Below are 24272 nucleotides of genomic sequence, written 5' to 3'. Positions count from 1 at the left end.
CAGACAGTGTCTTCGGCGTTGGGAGAGTTTCATTCAGTAAATCGTGTCTTGCTAAAATAGAAAGATGTATTTTTCGACTCATAAACAACTAATGAATTTATCTAAAACCTGTAGAGAATTATTTCATAATTAAGACATGCTGTCATAATTAATTTCCCCAGAAATGATTTTGTGCTGTGTCTTTATCATGAACGTAGTAGGATATTTTGTGTTTACATTTATACATGAGCGGGTTTTTATTATTAATTAATTTGTTATCCTTGTAACACATTTATTTATTGTGAGGCAGTAAAATTCGCGGGTTTGGGTCATTGATTTAATGGCAGAACTCCTCCCTGTCTTTAGGTTCCTCCCCACTCACTTACAGCAAACCTTTCAAATATCCATTCATCACCGGCAAACCATCACAAAGAAGGTCTTCTTTCTGTTTGTAGAAACCATAAGCAACTGATTTGAACCAAACCTAGGACCATTTTGACGTCATCAGGGAAACTCTTTACATATTCAGTAATTAATGGACTATTGATTGCCATATGGAAATATATAGGTTACATAAAGAGTAATTGCATTTTTGTCTGGGACGAACACCAAAGAAAAGACTTAACCTTAACTTACGAAAATTGGCAACTCATATTGTCTGATAAATTTGCATGATGGAATTATTGTTTTTTATTTTTTGCTGGAGCTCGTTTTGTTTAACACGAGCCAATGTGATGGAGCAACAGACTGCTGACAATATAGACAACCGTCCAACTCTAGAAGATGAAATGGACAATCAAGAAAACATCTTAACACAGGTAATTTTTTCCTGATTAAATATTAAATGATCACATGAATAATTGCTTGTGTATTTTGTAGTATGCTATTATTATTATTATTGAATTTCTATGTAAATACTAAATTATATAAACTGCTTTTTGACAAAAAAGTGTATGTAAATATAATAATAATAATATTGATTATATATAAACATGATTAGTATTGAAATGTATATGCTATTAATTAATAGGATGCTAAGTTGTATAAATTGTTTTTGACCAAAAAAAGTTGTAAAATATGTATGTAAATATAATAATATCTATAAACAACTATGTTAAACTATTTTTTAAAAAAAACTTTAATTAGGGTTGATTTAAAAAAAATAAAATAAAATATTCACTGTCATTATTTGCTCTAATAGCTCATAGGAGACTATGATAAAGTGAAGACTCTGTCTGAGGGCTCAGACTGTCAGTGTAAGTGTATAGTAAGGCCTCTGAGCAGGAGCGCATGCAAACGCATTGAAGAGGGCCATGCCAAGGCTGAGGACTTCTACACAGTGGAGACAGTCACTGCGGGACCCAGCTGTACGAAGTGTGCCTGCATCGCCCCTCCCTCTGCCCTCAACCCCTGTGAGGGAGACTTCAGGTTTAAGAAGCTGCAAGAAGCCGGACGGGATGATATCAAGGTAAAGGGTTTTGACTCAGGGTTAAAGACTCATGTGGAGACAGAGACAAGAATCATGCACTGGTGTTAATAGATGATTCTTAAAAATACGGACTTGTTCTATTTAATTTGATGACTTTTAGAATTTTTTTTAAACATAAATTAGTCAATATTATACATAACGTCTATTAAACCACTCTATTATCAACTTTTTGTATTTTGATGTTTCAGCTCTCAACCATAATGGACCTTCTCGAGGGAGCATTTTATGGGATGGACTTGTTAAAGCTTCACTCCATCACAACAAAACTTCTGGAACGGGTTGATAACATAGAGAAAGTGAGTGCAAACTGATACTTGTTCTCAGAATAAATTAATAGAAAATATAAACATGTGTTATCATTAAACAGTGCTTCTGATAGAAGCTGTATCTTATATCTTATATTATCTTATGCTTATAAGAATATAAAGTACATGACATTTATTAATACACACACACACATTTTAAAAATAAAGGCTCTTTATTGCCATCTATGCTTTCATTAGGAACCGTCCATGTAACCTTTCCATTGCACTAAAGGTCCTTAATAAAAAAATTAAAAAGTGTGTCGGATTATCAGAATACTTCACATTAACAAAAATAGATAAATAAATAACATGTTCTTTTGGAACCTTCATTTTTTTTGAGTGTATATAATATACATACACTTTTCTGACACAATTTCAGAATATATAATTTAGTATAATTTAGAGCCTTCTTTTCCACATTAGCATCACCACAGGAAGACAAATCCAGTCATGTTGGAACACATACACACACACACACACACACACACACACACACACAAAGAACAGGGTGTCACAGTATTTATTTTTGATTATGCTGTTCATAATGGCACCAGAAATCACTGACTGCTTTTAAATGTTGCCACTGGACAAAGTGGAATTGAGTTCAGGTGGCTGGGCGGAACTGCCACCCATGGATTTATATTGTGTTTACATTCTCCTTACAGTCCTTTTCCGGAAACCTGACAAAGGAGAAAGTGAGCGTGAAAGGTGAAAAAGCACAAGGGAAGGGGCCTCGCTCCAACCAACGACAAGAGAAGAAGAAACGTCTCAGCGTGCTGGAGCCCCCACTGCAGAAGAATGCGGCAGCTGCTTTTGCTCACAGTGAGGTACAGATACAGCACACACTAGCTCACTCCATTAGAAATGCCCTAGAAAGGCTCTTATTAGTCTCACTTCACACAGATGACAACTGCCAACATATATGCACAAATACATGCTGCAAATGTCACACACATTATCAGCAGTACCAAACTTTGCCCAGTGGAAACAGTGGTCAAATTCACTGTTCCGGTGAGTCTGGAAGACATGTCAGTAGAGAAATAGTCGATCAATGCCATACAACTTTCCCACAACATGCTCAAGTCATTAATACACCACAAATTCCCTTTCATCTCATTCAGCACATTTATGCAGCCACAAAAAGGGCAACTTGGCAAGAGACCATTAATGCAGTAACGTGATCAGGTTTAAAATTACATACATTTTTGAAGATAATAATTTAACTGACAATCTCACTGTTTATTCCTGGCCAGAGGAAATATGAAGAAAAGTTTGTTGGGACTCAGGGCTCCAGCAAACATGTGCTGAAGAGAACCAACTCTGAGGGTCAGGAGGAGCTGTATAAACCTACAAAGACCAAAGCAGGTCCCAATGGCATGACCATCAAAAGCACGACCTTCTACAAAGCCAACACAATGGAGGACAACGAAGAGAAAGAGCACAGTGAGTGTCTGACAGCTCATATCATTGTAATAATGACTAAAATGCAGCTTTTATAGCTGCAGCTCTTATGTATGTCAACAGGAAAAAAAAACTGAGAAGGATCGACAGTATGTTCTTATATTTAGGGTTAAATTGTAGTATGAAAAATGTTGAGAAGCTATATGCAAGTTCAGCATCACTAATTATCATTACACAGTGACCGCCCATATTATTATTTTTTGTCAGCAACCTTGGTTCCGGAAGTATTTTCCCCAATTGTTTTATCTGTAGGGATACTACAAAACACTTAGCAAAGAGTTCTAAACCATAAAATAAACCAATGAGTTCTTGAATGAATCATAATATTTGATTTAAAATACAATTTGATTTAAAACAAAAAGATATATGAAAATGAGTTACACAACTCTTTACTTAAAATTTACTTAAAATGAAATGCATTCCCATAATGCACTGCAAATTACATAATTAAGTTATACAATAGACAACTATAATTTAAAGTAAACAGTACATTTCATATTTGTTGTTAAATATTAATATATTTATATAATATTATTGCATACATTACTGTATTTCAATATTTTTGAAAGAAGTCTCTTATATGCTCATTTATTGGATTAAAAAATATACTAGTTTTCATAAAATACACTAGTCTAAAAAATAGTGCTGTGTCACATCTTTCAGAAATGTTGTTTTCAAAATGTGCTGTTTAATATTTTTGTGGAAACTTAATTTTTTTTTCAGGATTCTTTGATGAATAAAAAGTAGCATTTATTTTAAATATGAATCTTTTGAAACATTGTAAATGTTTTACTGTCAATTTTGATCGATTTTATGTGTACATGTTTTGGCTGAATAAAAATTTACAAAATATAAATTACCCTGGCAGCATTTTCAGATTATAGGTGAAACTTTACAAACAAGAGTATGCTAAAGTTAAACTAAGCATTTTATGTTTCTCCTCTCAACAGTTTCCACAGCAGCGCATGAAGTTGTGAGTGGTGATGACTCGGTGGATTTAATAATCGAAGACCAGCTCCATAAGCATGAGCTGCCTGCGACTGTTACAAGACCTGAAACCGCTGCAACAGTGACCCAGACACCGTCGATGAACCTCAACACACAGAATGGAGACCCTACTGCTACAAACATGCCAAATGCAATAAGGCAAATTAAAGGAGAGGCTGTAAAAGCCAAGAAGTCAAGCACAATTACAACAGCAAGGGCAATTATGCCTACCTCAATGCCTTTAACTACCACAATGTCACAAAGCATCAATGCAACAACCATCGCAACTCTTGCAGTGCCTCATCTGGCCCGAGTTACAGCACCTGCAAAGAGGTCCAAACTTAGCTGGGATGAAGCTACAACTCAAACAAGCACACGACCTCCAAAGAAGACCAAAGAACAAGGTAAGCTTGATTCCAGATCCAGATCCAAAACTAACTTAAAAGAGTTTAGAGGGTCTGTGATACATAGATGCCTCTGGATTTGTTGTTTACAGGGATCTGCAAGGACACATTAGCAAGCATTGCTGATCCTGTTACACACAACTCATATGGCAAAAAAGAAGGTGCATGGATGAAAGACCCGAAAGGCAATGGAAAAGTTATATATGTGACTGACTACTACTGTGGAAACCAGCTTCTGGAATTCCGTGATATGGAAACCTTTAAACAAGGTACATGTCTCTTTAAAATAGAAACTGCTGCATTTGGCTGGTGTGGCTAGTCATTTGAAGCATACTGTTCTGTATGTCTTCCTTTTTTGTACTTACAATAATAAAATTACATGTATTATTAAATAATGCTTCTTTTGAACTTTATATTCATAAAAGAAATCCTAAAAATATTTATCATAGTTTCTATAAAAATATTAAGTAATTTTACACATATAATAATAATAATAAGAATAATAAATGTTTTTGAACAGAAAATCAGCATATTATGATTTCTAAGGGACACTGAAGACTGGAGTATTGCTGCTGAAAATTCAGCGTTTCCATCACAGGAATAAATTACATTTGAAAATGAATTCAAATGGAAAACATTTAATTGAAATTGTAATAATATTTCATGATATTGCTGTTTTACTTTATTTTTGATCAAATAAATGAAGCTTTGGTGAGCTAGAACTTACAGACCTCAAACGTTTGAATAGTTATGAAGTTTTGTGGGGGAAAAAGATTTTCCTCAATTGAAAATGTTTCTCTTCAAATTTTTACATCTAACAGGTCTACGTCTTACAGACAATATCTGAATAATTTCAGCTACTACAATTAAAATATAAAAAGCCACTTCAATTTAGGAAACGATATGTCACAATATTGTACTTTTTTCACATAGTATGAAAGAGTCATTATACATGCAAATATACAGCTGCCTTTATGTTGTAGGAAGGTCATATGCAACCTCTGCAGCATATGACATGTGTTCCTCTTTTTTCTCACAGGGCAGTTTAGCAACTCCTACAAACTCCCCTATAACTGGATTGGCACTGGCCATGTGGTCTACGGTGGCTCTTTCTTCTACAACAGAGCCTTTTCTCGTGATATAATCAGGTTTGATCTTCGTCTCCGGTATGTAGCAGCCTGGACCACCCTTCATGACGCAGTATTAGAGGAGGAGGAGGCTCCCTGGAGTTGGGGAGGGCATTCAGACATTGACTTTGGTGTGGATGAGAGCGGGTTATGGTTAGTGTACCCAGCTCTGGACGAAGAGGGATTTCACCAGGAAGTGATCATCCTGAGCAAGCTCCGACCCTCTGACTTGCAGAAAGAGAAGAACTGGAGGACGGGCCTGAGGAGGAACTTCTATGGAAACTGCTTCATCATCTGCGGCGTTCTGTATGCCGTCGACAGTTTCGAGCGCACACATGCCAATATTTCCTACGCATTTGACACGCACACACACACCCAGATGATTCCCCGCCTCCCTTTTGTAAACAACTACACTTACACCACACAAATTGACTACAATCCTAAGGAACGTACGCTATATGCATGGGACAATGGCCATCAGGTGACCTACGATGTAATATTTGCTTATTAACGGTAATTTAAACACTTGAACACTTTATTAAGGTACTGCGTGCAGCACTTTCTGTATAAAATAGTCAAACGATTATGTGTCTAAGTGGGTTGTAGATCAGTCTACATGACAAATATTTTTATGGATATTTCATTATGCCTTTTATTTTGTCATTGTGTCTGTTGCATGTCTTTTGTATTTGCTTTTTGATCTCAAAGGGGTAAAAATGTGATTGAGCTATTCATGACAAGGTTCTCACTGCTTATATGAAGTGTAAATGTATGTTGTATATAATGTAATTAAAAATAAACCTTACAGCAAGCTCTTCTAAACCAGTGGAGTGTCATTGCTTTAGCTTCTTTGGAGGTCAGTATAAAACATCATTTGCAACTCATTTAACTTTCATATTATGGCATACTTCAAAATGAAACAATACACTACTCAATGAGAGAAAAAAAAGTACATTTCCCCCAGAAAAGTAAGAGGGATTTGTGATGCCAGCCACATATAAAATCCCTTTAAGCTACCAAATGACAAGGACAAACATTTTTATCTTTGGAATAACATGCATTAATGATGAAACAAAAAGACCATATATCGTGCATGAAAGAGTGCATTGTTCTTAAGGACTGGTCGATACTAGTGCAGAATACATCTGTTGTCAGCAAACTCTACTGTAATCTCCACTTCCTTGCCTTTCTCCTCAGAGGAATTCCTGAGAAAACCAGATGAGAAAGAGGAAGGACCTAGAGCTTGACAGAACCTTGTGGAATTTACAAAAATATCACCATTACAAAGCCCTAGTGTTGTCACAATGCCAAAACTTCCGTAGTATGAATGACAGTCAAATTTCAAGGGTCTCTGTACAAATCTGGGTACAATAACAAAAAAACAAAACAAATTTTATTTAACAGTTAACATTTCGGAATTGGTACCAAGTACCGTACGTTTGACAACACTATAAACCATGTTCAATAATGCAAACTTTTTTTCCAACAATATGTTTGTTGGCAACTCTCTCAACTGACACTCAGAATTCAGAAAATGCTGCTGAACTGTTCAGTGTAAACTCATTATAATACATTTAAGTAATTTAAAAAAACGTAAATATGTATACAGTACAAAAAGTAAATAAACAAATAAAAATTATATATATACAAATAATTTAATTTGTGACCCAAAACTCTATGTGGGTCACAAATTAAATTATTTGCATATATGTACATATTTAAGTTTTATTAAATACACACATCTTCCAAACAATATCCATGGGGGACAAATAGGAGACAGTGTGTCTGACATAAGATTCAGCAACCTGTGCAAGCAAATTGATGAAGGCATTAAGGGAAGGGAAGTGGTGTGAGATCAAGTATGTTGACCCATACTCGGAATTTGTGCTCTGCATTTAACCCATCCAAGTGTACATACAGTATAGTGAACATACACCCAGAGCAGTGGGCAGCCATTGTTGCGGTGCCCGGGGAGCAGTTGGGGGTTCGGTGCCTTTCTCAAGGGTTTCACCTCAGTCGTGGTATTGAGGGTGGAGAGTGTTGGTTATTCACTCCCGTTGGTTGGAGTGTTGGTTATTCACTGCAGGTTCACTCCCCCACCTGCAATCCCTGCCGGACCCGAGACTCGAACCCATGACCTTCAGGTTACAAGTCCAACGCTCTATCCATTAGGCCACGACTGCCCCGCAAGGAAGGCTACACTGAAAGCGAAATAATTTGAGGGGTGTTCCACATGATTAAACCTGACATGACTGTTGCAGAGTTTTCTCCAGTCTCATCTAGGTGAAAGCAGCAGTACTGAACTTTTCCAGGAACTCATGACGGCCAAGCAACATGACCATGAGACACCACAGCAGTTCCTGTACAGCATGATCAGCATAAAGCAGAAGATACTGTTCTGTTCTAGACAAGTGAATTCAGACATTAGATATGACGACCACACAGTTCAGAGTGTATTTATCCATACTGTTTCACAAGGCATCGGCCTAAAACTCAACTATCGCCTGAAATTTGGCGATAGTTGAGACCTTCCCTCTTAGATTCCAGTGTCTCTGATGAAACCCTGCTGAGACAAGTAATAAGAATTACAAGTGATGAAAGTGAGAGGCAATGCTGATCAGTCAGTCTACTCGCCATAAGGTGGAACATGCACACAGCGCACAGTTTGAGTCTGACAGTGGGGCTAAAGAAATGGTGAGAGTGGATGAGACGACAAAAGATAAGACCATTTAGCAGCTGAGGGTACAAATAGAAGCTTTAACTACTGCAATGGACAGTGGCAAAATTTCCTAACTCATGGCACGAGTATAGTGAGTCACAACCTCAAAGACATCAGCAACCACCTCAACAGCCCACTTTTGACTTTCAGCATCCGACACCATTCCTACCATCTGCCATGCCACTGTACAATCCAGATACACAGGTGCAGTCTCAGACACAGTATCCATCACAGCATCAATACAGGTCAAGACCCCAAACACAATTCTCTTCAAGTAGACGTCCTCTTCAAAGGCAGCGACAGTCAAGATGCAACAAATGCATAGATAAAAATGTGACCACTTGCAGCCACTGTTTTATATGCAGAGGGACACAGAGCAGGAGGTTGCCTTCAGAAATCAAGAAACCAGGGAAATGGGGAACGATCTCTGCAGAGGGACAACCCGTGATCGAAGTAAAGTATCCGTCCCAATATGAAATGTTAAAAGCTCCTACAGTTACTTCGACTTTGTCAAAACAAATTCACAACATCACATCTCCATACTTACAAAACCAGTCTAATCAAATGAGAGTTGCTCAGCTTGTAGGACAAAAGTGTCTGTTAAAATGTACAATGAGCGGTTATCCTGTCAGTGTTTTATTAGACACAGGATTATGGATTATAATTGGAAAGAAATTTAGTTACCTCACACAAAGCTTCACCTACTCACAGAGATTACTGACCCACAGGAACTGGAGGTCACCCTCCAGTTGATTTTAGCCACCTCAGTAAAGAACAGCAAGAGCGGGTAAAATAATTGCTTTATGAAGAGTCAGCAGCTTTTGCACATGACGATGCTGACATTGGATGCATTCCTAGCAAATATCTGTGCAAAGAACATATGCCTCTGTACCTAAAGCACTTTATCAGAAAGTCAAGGAGTACATTCAAGACTTGTTAGCCAGAGGTTGGATTGTTAAGTCCAAGTCATCATACTCTGCTCCTGTTGTATGTGTAAGAAAGAAAGATGGTTCACTTAGACTTTGCATTGACTATCGTTCACTTAATAAGAAGACAGTACCAGACAGACACCCTTTGCCTCGTATACAAGACATAACAGATACTTTAGGGGGTTACAGCTGGTTTTCCATCCTTGATCAAGGGAGGGCATACCATCAAGGGTTTATGGCTGAAGGATCCAGACATATGACGGCTTTTATTACACCATAGGGGTTATATGAGTGGGTAAGGATTCCTTTTGGGCTGACCAATGCACCTGCTGCATTCCAAAGAAGCATGGAAGAGCTGCTGGACTCCATTCGAGATGATTGCTGCATACCTTACATGGATGACATCGCTATGTGGGACAGCTCGTTTCTGGTGAAGAGGTTCGCATTGACCCCAAGGACCTCAATGCCATTTTGTCACTGAAAGAAGAGTCACCAAGCACCATTGGAGAGGTACGAAGATTGCTGGGATTCTTAAGTTAATGCAGAACATACATCCAGGACTTCTCTAGAATTGCCAAACCCATCTATGATGTTCTGCAAGTAAAGAACAATAATGCACACGGAGTGACGGAAAGAATCAACAAAACCAAAGGGAAAGGTAATCAGCTGCCTTCTAAAACACCAGTGGTCTGGACTGAAGAACACAAGAACACCCTGGGAACACTGACTGACATTCTTACCCATCCACCTGTCCTGGCTTATCCTGATTTCAACTCTCCATTTACTCTCCATACTGATGCATCTGAGAAGGGTTTAGGCGCAGTTCTCTATCAATGGCAGAATGGAAAGTTAAAGACACTATATAACACATCACAGTGAGTTACAGAGAGCACAGAAAGAAGATCCTGCTATTAGGGAAACAATCAAACTTAAAGAAAACAACCACACTCTCACCAGGGAAGTCAGAAGAGGGTAGCATGGCCCAGCCAAGAAGTTATTACATGAGTGCCAAAACTGTATGTTGACAATGGCTTGCTGTATCGCAATACCACTCATCAGAAACAACTAGTCTTACCTGCTGAATTTAAGAAGAAGGTCCTGAAGCATCTTCATGATGATATGGGTCATGTGGGCACAGAAAGGGTGATACATCTGGCAAGAGAGAGATGTTATTGGCCACATGAAAGTTGACATTGAAAATGATGTCATAAGAAGATGGTATTAAGCAAAAGAAGCTTGTTACCCATTAGAGGGCTCCAATGGGAAGCATCACAACTACTTTTCCTCTTTAACTCGTTTCCATAGATTATCTCCACTTGGAGAAAAGTAAAGGTGGTTTTGAGTACATACTGGTTGTTATCGATCATTTTACCAGATACGCTCAAGCTTATGCAACCAAGAACAAGTCTGGAAAATATATTCAATGATTTTGAAAAGCCGAAAAGATATTCAATGATTTTATTCCACAATTTGGATATCCAAATAAGTTGCATCACGACCAAGGAAGAGAGTTTGAGAATGAACTGTTCAAGACCTTGAGTAGACTGTCTGGAGTTGGAAATTCAAGGACCACCCCTTATCACCTTCAAGGCAATCCTGCTGAGCGATTCAATAGGACTCTTCTACAAATGCTGAGAACACTCCTAGAAAAGGAAAGGAGAATTGGAAAGAACATCTAGCACGTGTTGTCCATGCTTATAACTGTACAAGACATGAGACAACTGGATTCTCACCTTTCTACTTAATGTTTGGTCGATCTCCACGTTTGCCAGTTGATCTACTGTTTAGACTGAACTTAGAAGAAACACATGAGACTCCGACAAGATATGCTGACAGATGGGCTGCGCAAATGAAGGAGGCATACAGAATTGCAAGTAAAAACAGCAGACTGTCAAGTGAAAAAGGAAAAAAATATTATGACTGTTGGTTAAAGGCTATAACTCTGCATCCTGGAGATAGAGTGCTTCTCCAGAATATGATGAGAAAAGGTGGACCAGAAAAACTTAAGTCTTACTGGGAGAAACAAATATACATCATTAAAGAACAACTAAATGACAGCCCAGGTTATAGAGTAAGTCCAGAAAATGATCCAGCAAAAATTCGTACCCTACATAGAAACCTGCTACACCTTGTAAATGACTTACCTGTTGACCTATCTGTTTTGTCACCTGTATCAGAGATGCCACCTACAGCAGAAAAGGGGAAGAACAGAATGATGAGAAAGACAAGGTCTAAAACAAAGAGAGACGCTTCATTAAACAGTGATACAACTGGCTCTGAAGACCAAAATACATCCTACTGGATAAGGATGCCAGAAAATACACTGAAAAAAACTCAAAATCTACAAGTGAAGTGAAGTGAAGTGACATACTTCCAAGTATGGTGACCCATACTCGGAATTCGTGCTCTGCATTTAACCCATCCATCGTGCACACACACAGCAGTGAACACACACACACACCGTGAACACACACCCGGAGCAGTGGGCAGTCATTTATGCTGCGGCGCCCGGGGAGCAGTTGGGGGTTCGGTGCCTTGCTCAAGGGCACCTCAGTCGTGGTATTGAGGGTGGAGAGAGCGCTGGACATTCACTCCCCCCACCTACAATCCCTGCCGGCCTGAGACTCCAACCCGCAACCTTTGGATTACGAGTCCGACTCTCTAACCATTAGGCCACGACTTCCCTACTTACAACCTATGTGGTCAAAGGAGAGAAGAGAACGGGAAGAACTTACACTTCCATGTTTCAGAGGACCAAGAGAGAAAGCAAGCAAAAAGAGCAACCAACAGACACACAAGCAAATGAAGAATACTTACCTGTAAATGAAGAGCCATTCGTACCAGAGAGCATGAATAGGGAATACTTACCTGCAGAAACACAAGCCGATGAAGAATACTTACCTGTAGATGAGGATGTACATTCGTACCAGAAAGCATCCATGACAGAGGCACACAAAACTACACAAAATTCCCCCTCAATAGAACCCAAAAGATCTGCAAGACATCGAAGACCAGCACAGAGACTCACCTACTCACATTTAGGTCAGCCATTATTATAGACACACACATCAGTTAATACTTTAGGGTTTAATGGGGCACAAGCCATGCCAGCAAGCAGTTATTCACAACACTATACCATCATTCTACATACCTGCTCTTTTCATACCATACCAGACACTGGCACCAATAAATTACCCAATATTTGTCTATTGAAAGAAAAAAAGGAACCAACAAACTAATATGGTTATTTAAACAATATTTGGAGGCATTGGCTTCCTTGTAGGGGAGAGTGTGACCACCCCACATATAGTTTGGGTAACAAATTAAATTATTTGTATATATTTCATTTATATGTTTATTTCTATTTGTACTGTATACATATTTAAATTTTATTTAAATGACCTAAATGTATTATAATGAGTTTACACTGAACAGTTCAGCAGCATTTTCTGAATTCTGAGTGTCAGTTGAGAGCAGTGCATCCTCAGACAACAAAGAGGACCGTGAAAGCAACCGCTAACTCGTTTACTACTAAGGTTAGTTAAATTAATTAAATGTCATATCAAACTATAATTTACATGCTTTAATGCACAAAGAACTTGTTTCAACTGATTATTTATTTTATTAATAATTTTAAGATACTTGTCACACAGAAGTTTGTCATGTATTCACCTGAGTAATTTATGTGTACAATTACTTATCCGAGTTGTTTACCTGAGACACTAATTCAGCTAGTTTTGTATAAGAATTAGAGCATTTCTGTACATATGGTTAAGTTTTCATTTATTTATTTGTTTATTCATTTATTTATTGTGATTTGATTTAAGTATCTATACAGTGTGTATTATTTTTTCCAACATGTTTATGAATTACTTTGTGATTCAAAGTGTCTTACTGACTCTTACTGACAAATGTGTATGTGTATTAAAAGACAACAAAGAGGACCGTGAAAGCAACCACTAACTCTTGTCTCTCTCATTTACTACTAAGATTACTGCTTACATTCTTCCCGACTGCCCGAAACCTGTAACAGATTTTGTTATTTCATTTGACCAGACTGTGTATATTTTATATTATAATGTATAATATAATATATGACAAATCTAATTGAGACCTGTGATCTTAATATCAATTATGATAAAAGGCTATTAATAGACACTTAGTTATTTGCATTCAGCTTGGTTGAAACAATCTCAATGAAAACAGCATGCTCAGTCTTTCTCCTTATCAAACATGTGCAATCAGTTTCCTTTTTGGAAACCATACCGTGAGAGTTAAAGCTGCTCCGTTAATGTCAGTCTGGTTTGAGAAAATGACTTCTTGAGTGAAAAAGACAAAACAAAACTCAATCGCTGACAGAGTCTGAGTGTTAGACAAGATGAAGTGACAGCTCTGATATGCTAGTGACAGTCACTCCACATACTTTATATGACGTATGACAAACTTGTGGTTTAAATCGCCGTAAAATATTATGAGAATGGCAGTGAAAAACATTGGCTGTGGGGAACCATTCAGACAGCTACATATTAACAGGGCTCTGAATGGCGGCCACATCTGCAGAGCTTTGGAGAAGTAGGGCTTGAAACCCAAGAGGTCTCCACAGAGGCTTTACTTTGGCCAAGTCCACCATCTGTCTGGGCAAGCTGATGGTGTCACGCTAAACTCAACACAGTTCATATGCTAACTCTGATGTCAACCAACACAGTCATTCATTCATGTTGATGATGGGCTTCCCTGCTCTTATTCTTCTGACTATATTTTTCTGACTGCTGTACAGCGTCATTCATTTGGTTCAGGCCCTTGTGTTGAATAGCTCAGTATCCTTTTACCATGAACCCTAGACAATTAGGGCCCTAGCACATTACGTATGTCAACCAAAGTCCAAAATTAGTACCACCAAAGTGCCAAATTAGAGTGAAAATTGGCTTTCCTTAGTAAAGAAAACAGTTACTCACCAATTGGCCAGAACTTCAGCATAACATGCTTTAAGGAGCAGTCGTGGCCTAAGGGCATCATAAAACACTTTGTATGATGAATTTATTTAATGACTTGATTCATATGGATTGATGTTCTGATTCCTTGATCTTTCAATGGAAGGATAGAAACCTCTCAGGTTTTATTAAAAATATCTTCATTGTGTTTTGAAGATTAACCAAAGTCTTATGAGTTTAGAGCACCATGAGAGTCACAGTTTCATGTAGATTTTTGCCTTGTATATTTTAAGAAAAAGTAGAGAAAGACCAAGATGAAAGAAAGAGGGAACATATTAAGAAGCTCCTCAGAGAGCTGACCCTTCACATGTGAGAGGATGGTGAGGGGATGTTGTTGTCATGCAATGAGCCGGAGTGAGAATTTCTCCCGCTGGGCGTATCTAAGCCCATCATGCATGCACTCTCTTAAGAAGACATGTCTTCACAGTAATGGGGGCCACTGAACTTGCCTGGGGAATCCTCTGGAGCTAACAAAACATATAATAACAGGTCAAAGACAGTGACCCAGAGGCCATTCAGCTATAATTCTCTAACACACTTCAATTGAACTCCATACGGATGAGGTTAAAGATGTCGTGCAGAAAAACAAGGTAAGATGAGAATGGGAGGTCGTAAATCCCAGCATACTGTCAAGAACTCCTAGAAATACATTTGGGGTTTTGACTGGTTCTTACTGTGGGCCTCTTCAAACTCAAATCTACCAGGTGGTTTTCATGGACCACTAATACTAGGCCATGAAAAAACAGTTTCAGGCTTTCAAGAGCATCTTTATAAACTATGTGAAATGGCTTTACAATGTCCTTTCCTGTGTTGACACATTTCCAAGTGAAATATGATGTTGGGGGACATTCTGTATCAAACTACAATGATTGCAGTCACCAAAGATATTTAGCACATGCAAACTCACTGGGTCATTGGACTTAGAGAAACTCTGAGCCAATTACACTCAGCCCTATGGAAAACAGCGCCTTGTTGGATGGCTGTATTTTCACAAATGCTCTCCAACAAAGCCTTTAGGTCCAGCTTTTCATTCCCAGAGCAGCTGGGTTATTACCAAACCAGTGCGGTCCCAGTCTGTGCTTTCTATCACTGCAACAGTGGTATATGTATGTGAATGTGCTCTGGCCATTCAATCAGCCAGTTAAAGTTCTGGGAGCAGAGCTTCTTTTCTTTAACTTTGAATCAGGAGGAACTGTATCTTGTCTCCTCTGACTCACAGCTGGTCATCTAGACCTGGAAAAGTTCATTCGGTTTAGGTTTTTGTGACACATTGTTTACATTGTCAATCTACAAATGGCTTACTTATACAGTAGTTGCCAGTGCATATTAAAGTCAGCATGAAATGGAAGTTGTGAGTGTCTTTTTCCTGTTGTGACCTATATCCGAGTGAAACGACAGAAAGTAGGGCCGGACTTGATTTTGTTTTTTTTATTTTTAAGACGTGACTGTATGTTGTAAAAACAGTCACAAGCATTAAAGAAAACTACACACATACATATAACCCTCATAGTATAACTGCCACTTCTGGAGACTCAAGAAGTCCAGTGATTGAAATCAGGCATGGTGATTTTCCCTTTCGAGTTCCCATGAGCCCCTTTTATGGCATATCATCAGACAGAAACACATTCGTCTTCTCATGTAGTAGTCATCGGCTTGAAATAACGCTGAAAATCAGGTCTGAAACTTCAGAGGAGCTGTCTGAATAGGGCTAATTGTGGGAGTGTTATCCCTGCATGGCATTAGGACTCCTTTCTCTGAAAGACTCAATGGTGATTTATCAGATTAGCATCAAGAGAATGCTTTTACCAAACCTCATTGGACTGTTTGTGCAGCCATCAAACACATGGCATTCCTGGAGACCTTTCAGAGGGGAACTCAACACGCTGTATCTGTATTAGATCAGGAATTACAGATAATTCTTTGAAGTGAATGCAATTATGCTCATTTGAGCTGAAACGAAGGCATGATTTTACTAGCACTGAACACTGCAGGATATAAAAACCATAAAAGCTATCCAAAAGTTTTTTTTCTTTCTTCTTCTTCTTTTCAAACTGTAATCAATTTTAGTGTGTTTTATATGGAATTTAAGCAAATTTATTTTCTGAGATAAGTATCTCTTAATTCTTACATCATTTGTATCTGACGGACAACCAGGTGTTGATAACTACATTGAAGAACAAGCTTCAGTTTGTGCATTCTTTTAAAGTAAGTTAGAGGAAGAAAATATAATTAAATACATTAAAATAAAAAAAATTGCCCAATGTATTGCATTAAGCAATTAAACTTCAAAATAGTTCAGAAAATTTCATAAAACCATGTAGGTAGTATTCACAACTCTTCGGGTAAAAGCAAAAAAAAATTATTATTCCTACCTCAATGTAATGTTTTTTTTTTGGGGGGGGGGGGGGGTCCAAATAATGTTCTTAAACTCTGCTAAATTGCTAAACAAAAGTGTCAAAATAACCAGTTTTTCATGACCATTTTAAACAGAAAGGGGCCAGGAGGGTTTGAGATACTGTCCCTTTAATTAGTAATGGTAAAGTGCCCCTCCGATCCAAATGCGATTTCAACTGAGGTTGCAAATAAACTTTAGTCTCTCGTTTCAATCGGTAAGATATGCATCAGCAGTGAAAGGAGCTACACAGTCTTCTCTTCCAACACAATACACCCAACAATGGAATATTTCAGCCCTGCATCTGTTGCCAGATGTGTCGAGACTGAACAGGAAGGGATCTGGGACAGACCCCTGAAGGGCCTCTGTGCTGCTGACCATTCAATCAGCTTTTTTTACTGTACCCGTTCCATGCAATGAACACTATTTCTACTGTAAATTGGAGTGTTTCAGAATCCTTATCTAGTGATGTTTTAGCTGAGACTGGGAAACATTTCAGGTTACACAGAAGATGGATGATAAAAAAATGACATATATAACCTTTAGCCATCAGCCAGGAAGTTAAAATGGAAAGATGATTCACTGTTCTGCATGTCAGTTATCACAAAACAAAAGAGCAAGCAAAGTAACTGTACATTTACTCAGTTTTTCCATACTTCCAGTGCTTCCACAGTCAATCACCTGTTACAGTACAGCTCCATTTAATTAAAAAGTAGAATAAATAACAAAATTATGGAGCTTGCAGACATGACTGCATAAGAGATTATTCTTTCAGCTCCACATTGATTATCGTAGAACCTCACAAGGACAAAGAGCTTTTTCTGTAAAGGGCTCCCAACACTGGAAAATGTTACCAATTGAAATTAAAGCAGAACATGACATAAAGTGTTTTACAATGATGGTTAAGCGCTGATTTAAAATAAATAAAAGCTGTACACAGGTTTAACAAATTTGAATTCATTGTTTTATTTTTCTTATTATATGTTGCCAGAGTTGGCAGTAACTAAAAGAGGTAATCAATTTATTATTATTTTTATTATTAATAATATTTACTTAGTATTAGTATTATTAGTTTAAAAAAGCCTTTCTAGGGACTTGAGATGCAAATTAGCATATTATATCTATGTACAATGCATATTTTTTCAAGAAATTAATAGTTTTATTCAGAAAGGATGCATTAAATTGATCTAAAGATGCAGTAAAGACATTTATAATGTTACAAAAGTTTTCTATTTTAAATAAATTCTGATCTTTTAAACACTGTAGTTATTAAAGAATCCTGAAAAAATCAGTTATTCATCATCCTGGAAAATTCAGTTATTCATCATAGAGGAATGATTAGAATGATTTCTGAAGGATCATGTGACACTGAAGACTGGAGTAATGGCTGATGAAAATTCAGCTTTGCTATCACAGAAATAAAATACATTTTAAAATGTGTTAAAAAAGTTATTTTAAATTGAAATAATATTTCACAATGTTACTGTTTTTACTGTATAATTGATGAAAGCCTTGCGAGGAGACTTCTTTAAAAAAAAATAATAATAATTTTACAAACCCCAAACTTTGAAAGTAGCATATAAAGAAGCGGACATAGAGAAATAGACTTGAATTTTAACATTTACATTTATGCATTTAGCAGATGGTTTTATCCAAAGTGACTTACCTTGCATTAAAGGTATACATTTTAGCAATTCATGAATTCATGATTTCATGATCACTCCCATGATTTTAACATTGCTAGCGCCATGCTCTACTGTATGAGCTTCACTGTGAAAAATAAATCCTTAAAGTAACAGAAAAAGTACTGGCAGCTCATTCATTATCCAATCATTTTATGGACATTTCCGTTAACTCTAAAACACAACTCAATCAGATGAAAAATTAAAAATACTGTAAAACCTGTAAAAATAATTATGGAAATTAATACAGTATTTTATACCCTATTTTTACAGTAATAATAAACATTTACAAATTACACCATTGATCCCTTTTTATAACTAATAAATATATTATTATACTATATGAATAGTTTCAGATTATCATTCTCTAAATATAACACGATTTATATTATATTAAATTTATTTAAGTCGGGTCACATTTGGGTGCAGCTGAATCAACACATGGTTACTGATTTGCAGAAATCAGGATCCAGGATTTCCACTGACATTCCACGACCGTCTCAGGACTCTCCCGTTACACAGAAGAGGGGGATTCTTCCGCCTGCAGCCGGTGGAGAATGATGTAGAGTGACAAACCCTGTGTGTAGTGTGATTAATGAAATAACAGCAAGTGGAGAAAAGGACTCCCATGTAGAGTCTCATCTCAGAGATCTCTGGCTCTGAAAGGAGATGATTTGTCAGTCTGATGATTGTCTGTCATGGAAAGCTCTAATAGTCTGATTAAAATGAGGCATCTTCTATCTGATAATAGTGAAAGAGTTCTGCTGGCTAGCTGTGTGACACGTCACCGGTATCTACCGCTTGAATGCATGATTTTGCTATATATTACAGATACGTGCCTGCTGGGGCCCATGGGAATGTTTAGCACGGATGGGAGTATTTTCAAGCCCTGTCTGTGATTTGAAGAACCACATGTGCATAAGATTTTTTTTTCTCTCGGCTCCTGCCGATCCAAGGCGACTGGAAAAGGCGACGTTTATGCTGATTTACAAAGCTCCTTAAGGCAGAAACAAGCGAAACTCTCCAAGCCTGTGCTTTACAGAGCATTTCATTGAGCTCGATGGGGTGTTACTTGAAGACCAATAAAACCATGCCGTTTGTTAAAGTAATTTACAGGGTAAACTCCACCTGTAAATTTGAGCTATAAGGAATTCATATTATACCAACAAATTTGTGGAAAGGCTTGGATGAGGTAAGAATGCAGTAAATGTCAGATGTATAATTCACACAATATTAATTTGTTAATATGTTTCATCAACAGCTGGCTAACTGTCAGTAATATAGCTTAAACTAGAACTTACATTACTCAGGGTATCCATGCACAAATCAAATCTATTCAAATGAATTTTAATGTAATTTCTTAATGTTTTAATAAATTTCAATTTTGCATGTAGATGTACATTTTATATTCAAAGTAATAGTCCACCCAAAAATGAAATTTTGCTGAAAATTTACTCACCCTCAGGCCATTCGAGATACAGAAGAGTTTGTGCAAGTCGATCTTCTGCAGTGAATGGGTGCCATCAGAATAAGAGTCCAAAAAGCTGATAAAAACTTACATGATGACTCCAGAGTCCAGACCATCAATTATCATCTTGCTAAGCAAAAATCTGTTTCTTTTTGTTATAAACAAATTCATCATTAAAAAGTTTTTAATGTCAAACTGTTGCTTTCAGGCTGAATTATGAATCATCTATTCATAATATTGCTTTCTCAAGTGAAAAACAAATTTGATGACACCCATTCACTGCAGAGGATCCACAGGAACAAATTCTTCTACATTTTGAATGGCCTGAGGGTGAGTAAATTTTCAGAAAACTTTGAATATAAAATGTACATCTACAAATTAAATAAAACATTAAAAAAATTAATTAAAATGAACATTAAAATTAATTTTATATAAATTTATTTATAAGTGATGTAATAATACATTTCAGCTAATTTTTGTTTTGGGTAAACTTTTCCTTTTAATTCAATTAATTATGTAAAACATTTATATTTATTTGATTTTTATATAATAATTGTTTTATAAGTACACTACACATAAAAACATCAGCTGTTGGTGCTTGTGTTCTGATGCATTACAAAATGTGCATTGTCTTGCAAATAATACTGTGTGATCTTCTAATTTTAATCATTTTGTTTCTTTAAAAAAAATTTGTAGGCAGCAAAAGCACCAAAGCTCAATCTTTGGTGCTTTTGCTGCCTACAAAAAAATTAAAAGAAACAAAATGATTAAAATTAGAAGATCACACAGTATTATTTGCAAGACAATGCACATTTTGTGGCTGCAGTTACATAAACTGCTAAGGCTAGTCTTGTGAGTCATCTTTTTTTTTCACCTTAAGACTGGTCATAAAGATTTTAATTTAGTTAAATACAGTAGAATCGTAGATTGGTTGAATTTGAATCCAAAATTTAAGAAACCTAAAAAGCAGGCCAAAAAGGCTTCCCTGCAGTTCAGAGAACATTTTGTGCTGAGATCAGACTGACAGATGATGTCATTACCCTACAGAGTGATCTGTTTACTGCTGTTTGACAGCATGCTTATATTCTCCAGTGTGCAGAGAGCTGTCCTCGTATGCTCCGAACAGTCCTAAAAAAACACATCAAAATAATAAAAGGGTTCCTAAGAAAAATGGGTCCAAAACTAAGTGGACCAGCATAACCACACTCCTGTAAATGTTTCTTGAACAATACAATCAACGGCAAAAAATTACACAATACCTCTTGCAGCCATTTCCACTGTTAAATTTAGCTCCACTGTTGACAGATCAAACAATTGTGGCTTTGAGCAACAGATTTCATTGTTATAATGAATAAACTATGCAGAACTGTGTACACTATAGCTGATACTACAGGAGTTTGGGGATGAAATAAAGCACTGAGCTGTGAGCAATGAAAAAACCAATGAGCCAAGATGAGCTTGTGACTTAAAAAATGCTATCATTGAGATTCCTGTACAGTATGAAGGTCTGCGGTGGGCTGTGGAGTAATTTTCTTCCGTCAGGGAGCAGCTCTACAGCAGAAGGGCTGCCAAAACTAGAAAGCTGGGCCATAACTCAGAGAGAGACTCACACTGGTTACATAAGCAGGTTCTGATCTTAATGTGTTTTGCACACTCCAATTTTTCATCACCTGCATTCACACAGACCAAGAATCTTCATATGTCACCCAGACGCCCACCAAACGCACCCCTGGCGATTAGTACACAAAGATTTACCAAATGTGCTGAGAGAAGAGGGGAAAAGACTGCTTTAATTAAGATTGGGGATCCTTAAAAGGACTGATTGATGATGTGTTCATTCACCGGTTAAAGTCATGAAATGATATATTATACTTAGTATATTAATATAATACAAAACACACACACACACATTATCATATATATATACATATATATATAAGTGTGTGTGTGTGTGTGTGTGTGTGTGTGTGTGTGTGTGTGTGTGTGTGTGTGTGTGTGTGTGCGTGCATAATTTTTTTTTTCTCGTTTCTTTTGCTCAGGTCCTGTCTGGTGTTTCCTGCTCTGTTTTGGATGAGCATTAGGTCCAGCAGATGTCTGCTGTTTTCCAGACTGTCTGCATCCGAAGCGTTAGAGGAACAAAATGCAGTTCAGAGAAAACCCACCAGGGAAATGAATGCACAGACACAACACACACACCGACTTTTAACTTGTTCACATATTCCACATATCTTCATACGGGAAAATAAGGTTTGAGTCTGAGAGTCTGTTAATAAAAGTCAACAGATGAGTAATAAGCAGTAAGCAACATTCATATTTTATTAGTTATATCACAATTGTCTTATTAATTTGTAAATGATAAGTTGTAAAATGAGTTAACCACGTTTTTCTTTTTTTTACAAGACTATGATTAACCTCACACTTTGACTTTGCTAAAATTAGTCTCTAAATACACTTTTTTTTGCGTGAAAACAATAAGAAAACAAAATTTGTAACAGAGATTTTTCCGCATGCCTTTTTCATTGATGATGTGTTCATTCACTTCATTAGTTTAATACTGCAAATTACGGAATTTGAAAAAATACAACTTGTTAAATACAACCCAGCAATGGGTAAAATATGGACAAACCCAGTGATTGGGTTGTTTTTGACCCAGCGGTTGGGTTACTGCCCAGAAGGTTGTGTTAAACATTTAACCCAACTGTTGGTTGAAAACAACCCAATCGTTGGGTTTGTCCATATTTAACCCAGCATTTTTTTTTTTTTTTTACAATAAATTATGTATAATTGCATGCAAGTAACCCTAAGCAGAACCCTAATCCTAACCATATAGTAAGTGCATGTAGTTAATTAATATTACTCAAATACTTACTTAAATGCATAATTACAATGTAATAACCAAAATTATTTATAAAGGTATAAAATTATAAATAACTTACGTGACTATACATTCCTATGCATATATACATATACATATATAGTGTATTCCAGCCTTTACTCATGTTTATATAGTTAAATATATTTAACAATATAAACATGAGTAAAGGCTGGAATACACTACACAACCTTTACAATCAGAACAGATTTTAAAGCACTAGGCATCATACACTTACCAACTTTGTAATAGTCAAAACTGGCCATCAAACACTAAACGACGGTGTTGTTCCTATAACAACAAACTCACACAGAAACATGTGCCTTGTTGTTAGGAGATGCATGACAAATGAAAACAATATGTGCTCTAAAATTGGCTCAAAATATCAAACATGTTATATCTCTATATATATAATTATGTTATATCCTCCTACTGGATGGAATCATAGTCTGAAGCTGAAAATTCCAGTCTTAAGCCTGACAACTAAAGACTGGAATACACTACACAATTTTTGCCACAATTTTCCATCGATTTACTGTCTGGAGAAGTTTACACTAGTTGCCGAAAATTAAAAGTACATTTTAAAACTCATGTAGTGTATTCCAGCTTTTAAGGTATTCTTTAAAACTATACTACTGCCACGTTTCAGTAACTTTAAAAAACCCTGAAAGACAAGAAGCAACACCAGAAGACATTCACAACATCTACTCTTGCTGTACATATAAACTCATGCACGGAGTCACATGATTGGCCTTCGGCTTTTTGAAGTAATCATGAACAATCTTCTATTTGACTGGGGTACTTAACAAAATTTTTAATGGTAAACTCTGCAGGGTTTAGTTAATAAGCAAATACTTGGCAGTTAGTGACGAGAGCAAACAACAGCGCTTGCTGATCAGCAGCACAGCCAGGAAAAGCTTACAGTACATTCGTTCTCTCATTATAGTTTATTTAACAAACATTGGCGATGGATTGGAATGGAAGTGGCAGATTGGGTTTGATTGAGAGCTTTTGTTCTAAATGTAAGTGCGTCTGTTTCATTAAGCTGGGCTTAGTTGACGTCTCAGCATTCCGGGTTCCGAGAAGCCTGAGCGAATGGAAAATCCGAGCAGCCCAGAGCGCCGGTGGGCCAACTTTCCAGAGCATCCATCAAAAACTGCTGTTTCAAAGGTGGCTTTTCCACACATTTGTGAGGAGAAAGAATGAAAATATGAACTTAACTCAAGCAGTTTGTTCATGGAACAATGCACGACATGCGGCATTGAGCATCTCTCATTCAATCACATCACGACTGGAGCAGACTATCAAGAGACTAAAGTCAGACTTGTTTGGACTTCTTTCAGGGTTTCCACGATTTTCAAGACATTATGTAACAGGACATTTATGTAACTAAAGAGATTTAGAATTAGCATTCCATTAGCATTTCTGGTAGAGGAACCATGGAAATCTGCCATCTTTGCTCATGGA

At 37.0% G+C, this 24272-nt stretch overlaps 1 protein-coding gene across 1 annotated transcript; it reads left to right on the top strand.

Moving 5' to 3' along the window:
- The first annotated feature begins 385 nt into the window (after positions 1-385).
- LOC306845842 (olfactomedin-like protein 2B) lies at positions 386-6571 on the top strand. Its single transcript, XM_079378822.1, has 8 exons — positions 386-797; positions 1181-1447; positions 1657-1764; positions 2439-2600; positions 3027-3216; positions 4185-4625; positions 4718-4894; positions 5665-6571. The coding sequence occupies exons 1-8, from the start codon at positions 651-653 to the stop codon at positions 6261-6263; spliced, it is 2091 nt and encodes a 696-aa protein (XP_079234948.1). The 5' UTR covers positions 386-650; the 3' UTR covers positions 6264-6571.
- The last annotated feature ends 17701 nt before the right edge of the window (positions 6572-24272 follow it).

This window comes from Barbus barbus (genome assembly GCF_936440315.1).
Source record: "Barbus barbus genome assembly, chromosome: 26".
Classification (NCBI taxonomy): domain Eukaryota; kingdom Metazoa; phylum Chordata; class Actinopteri; order Cypriniformes; family Cyprinidae; genus Barbus; species Barbus barbus.
Note: the sequence above shows the minus strand (reverse complement) of the source record. Positions and strands in the feature narration are given on the sequence as shown.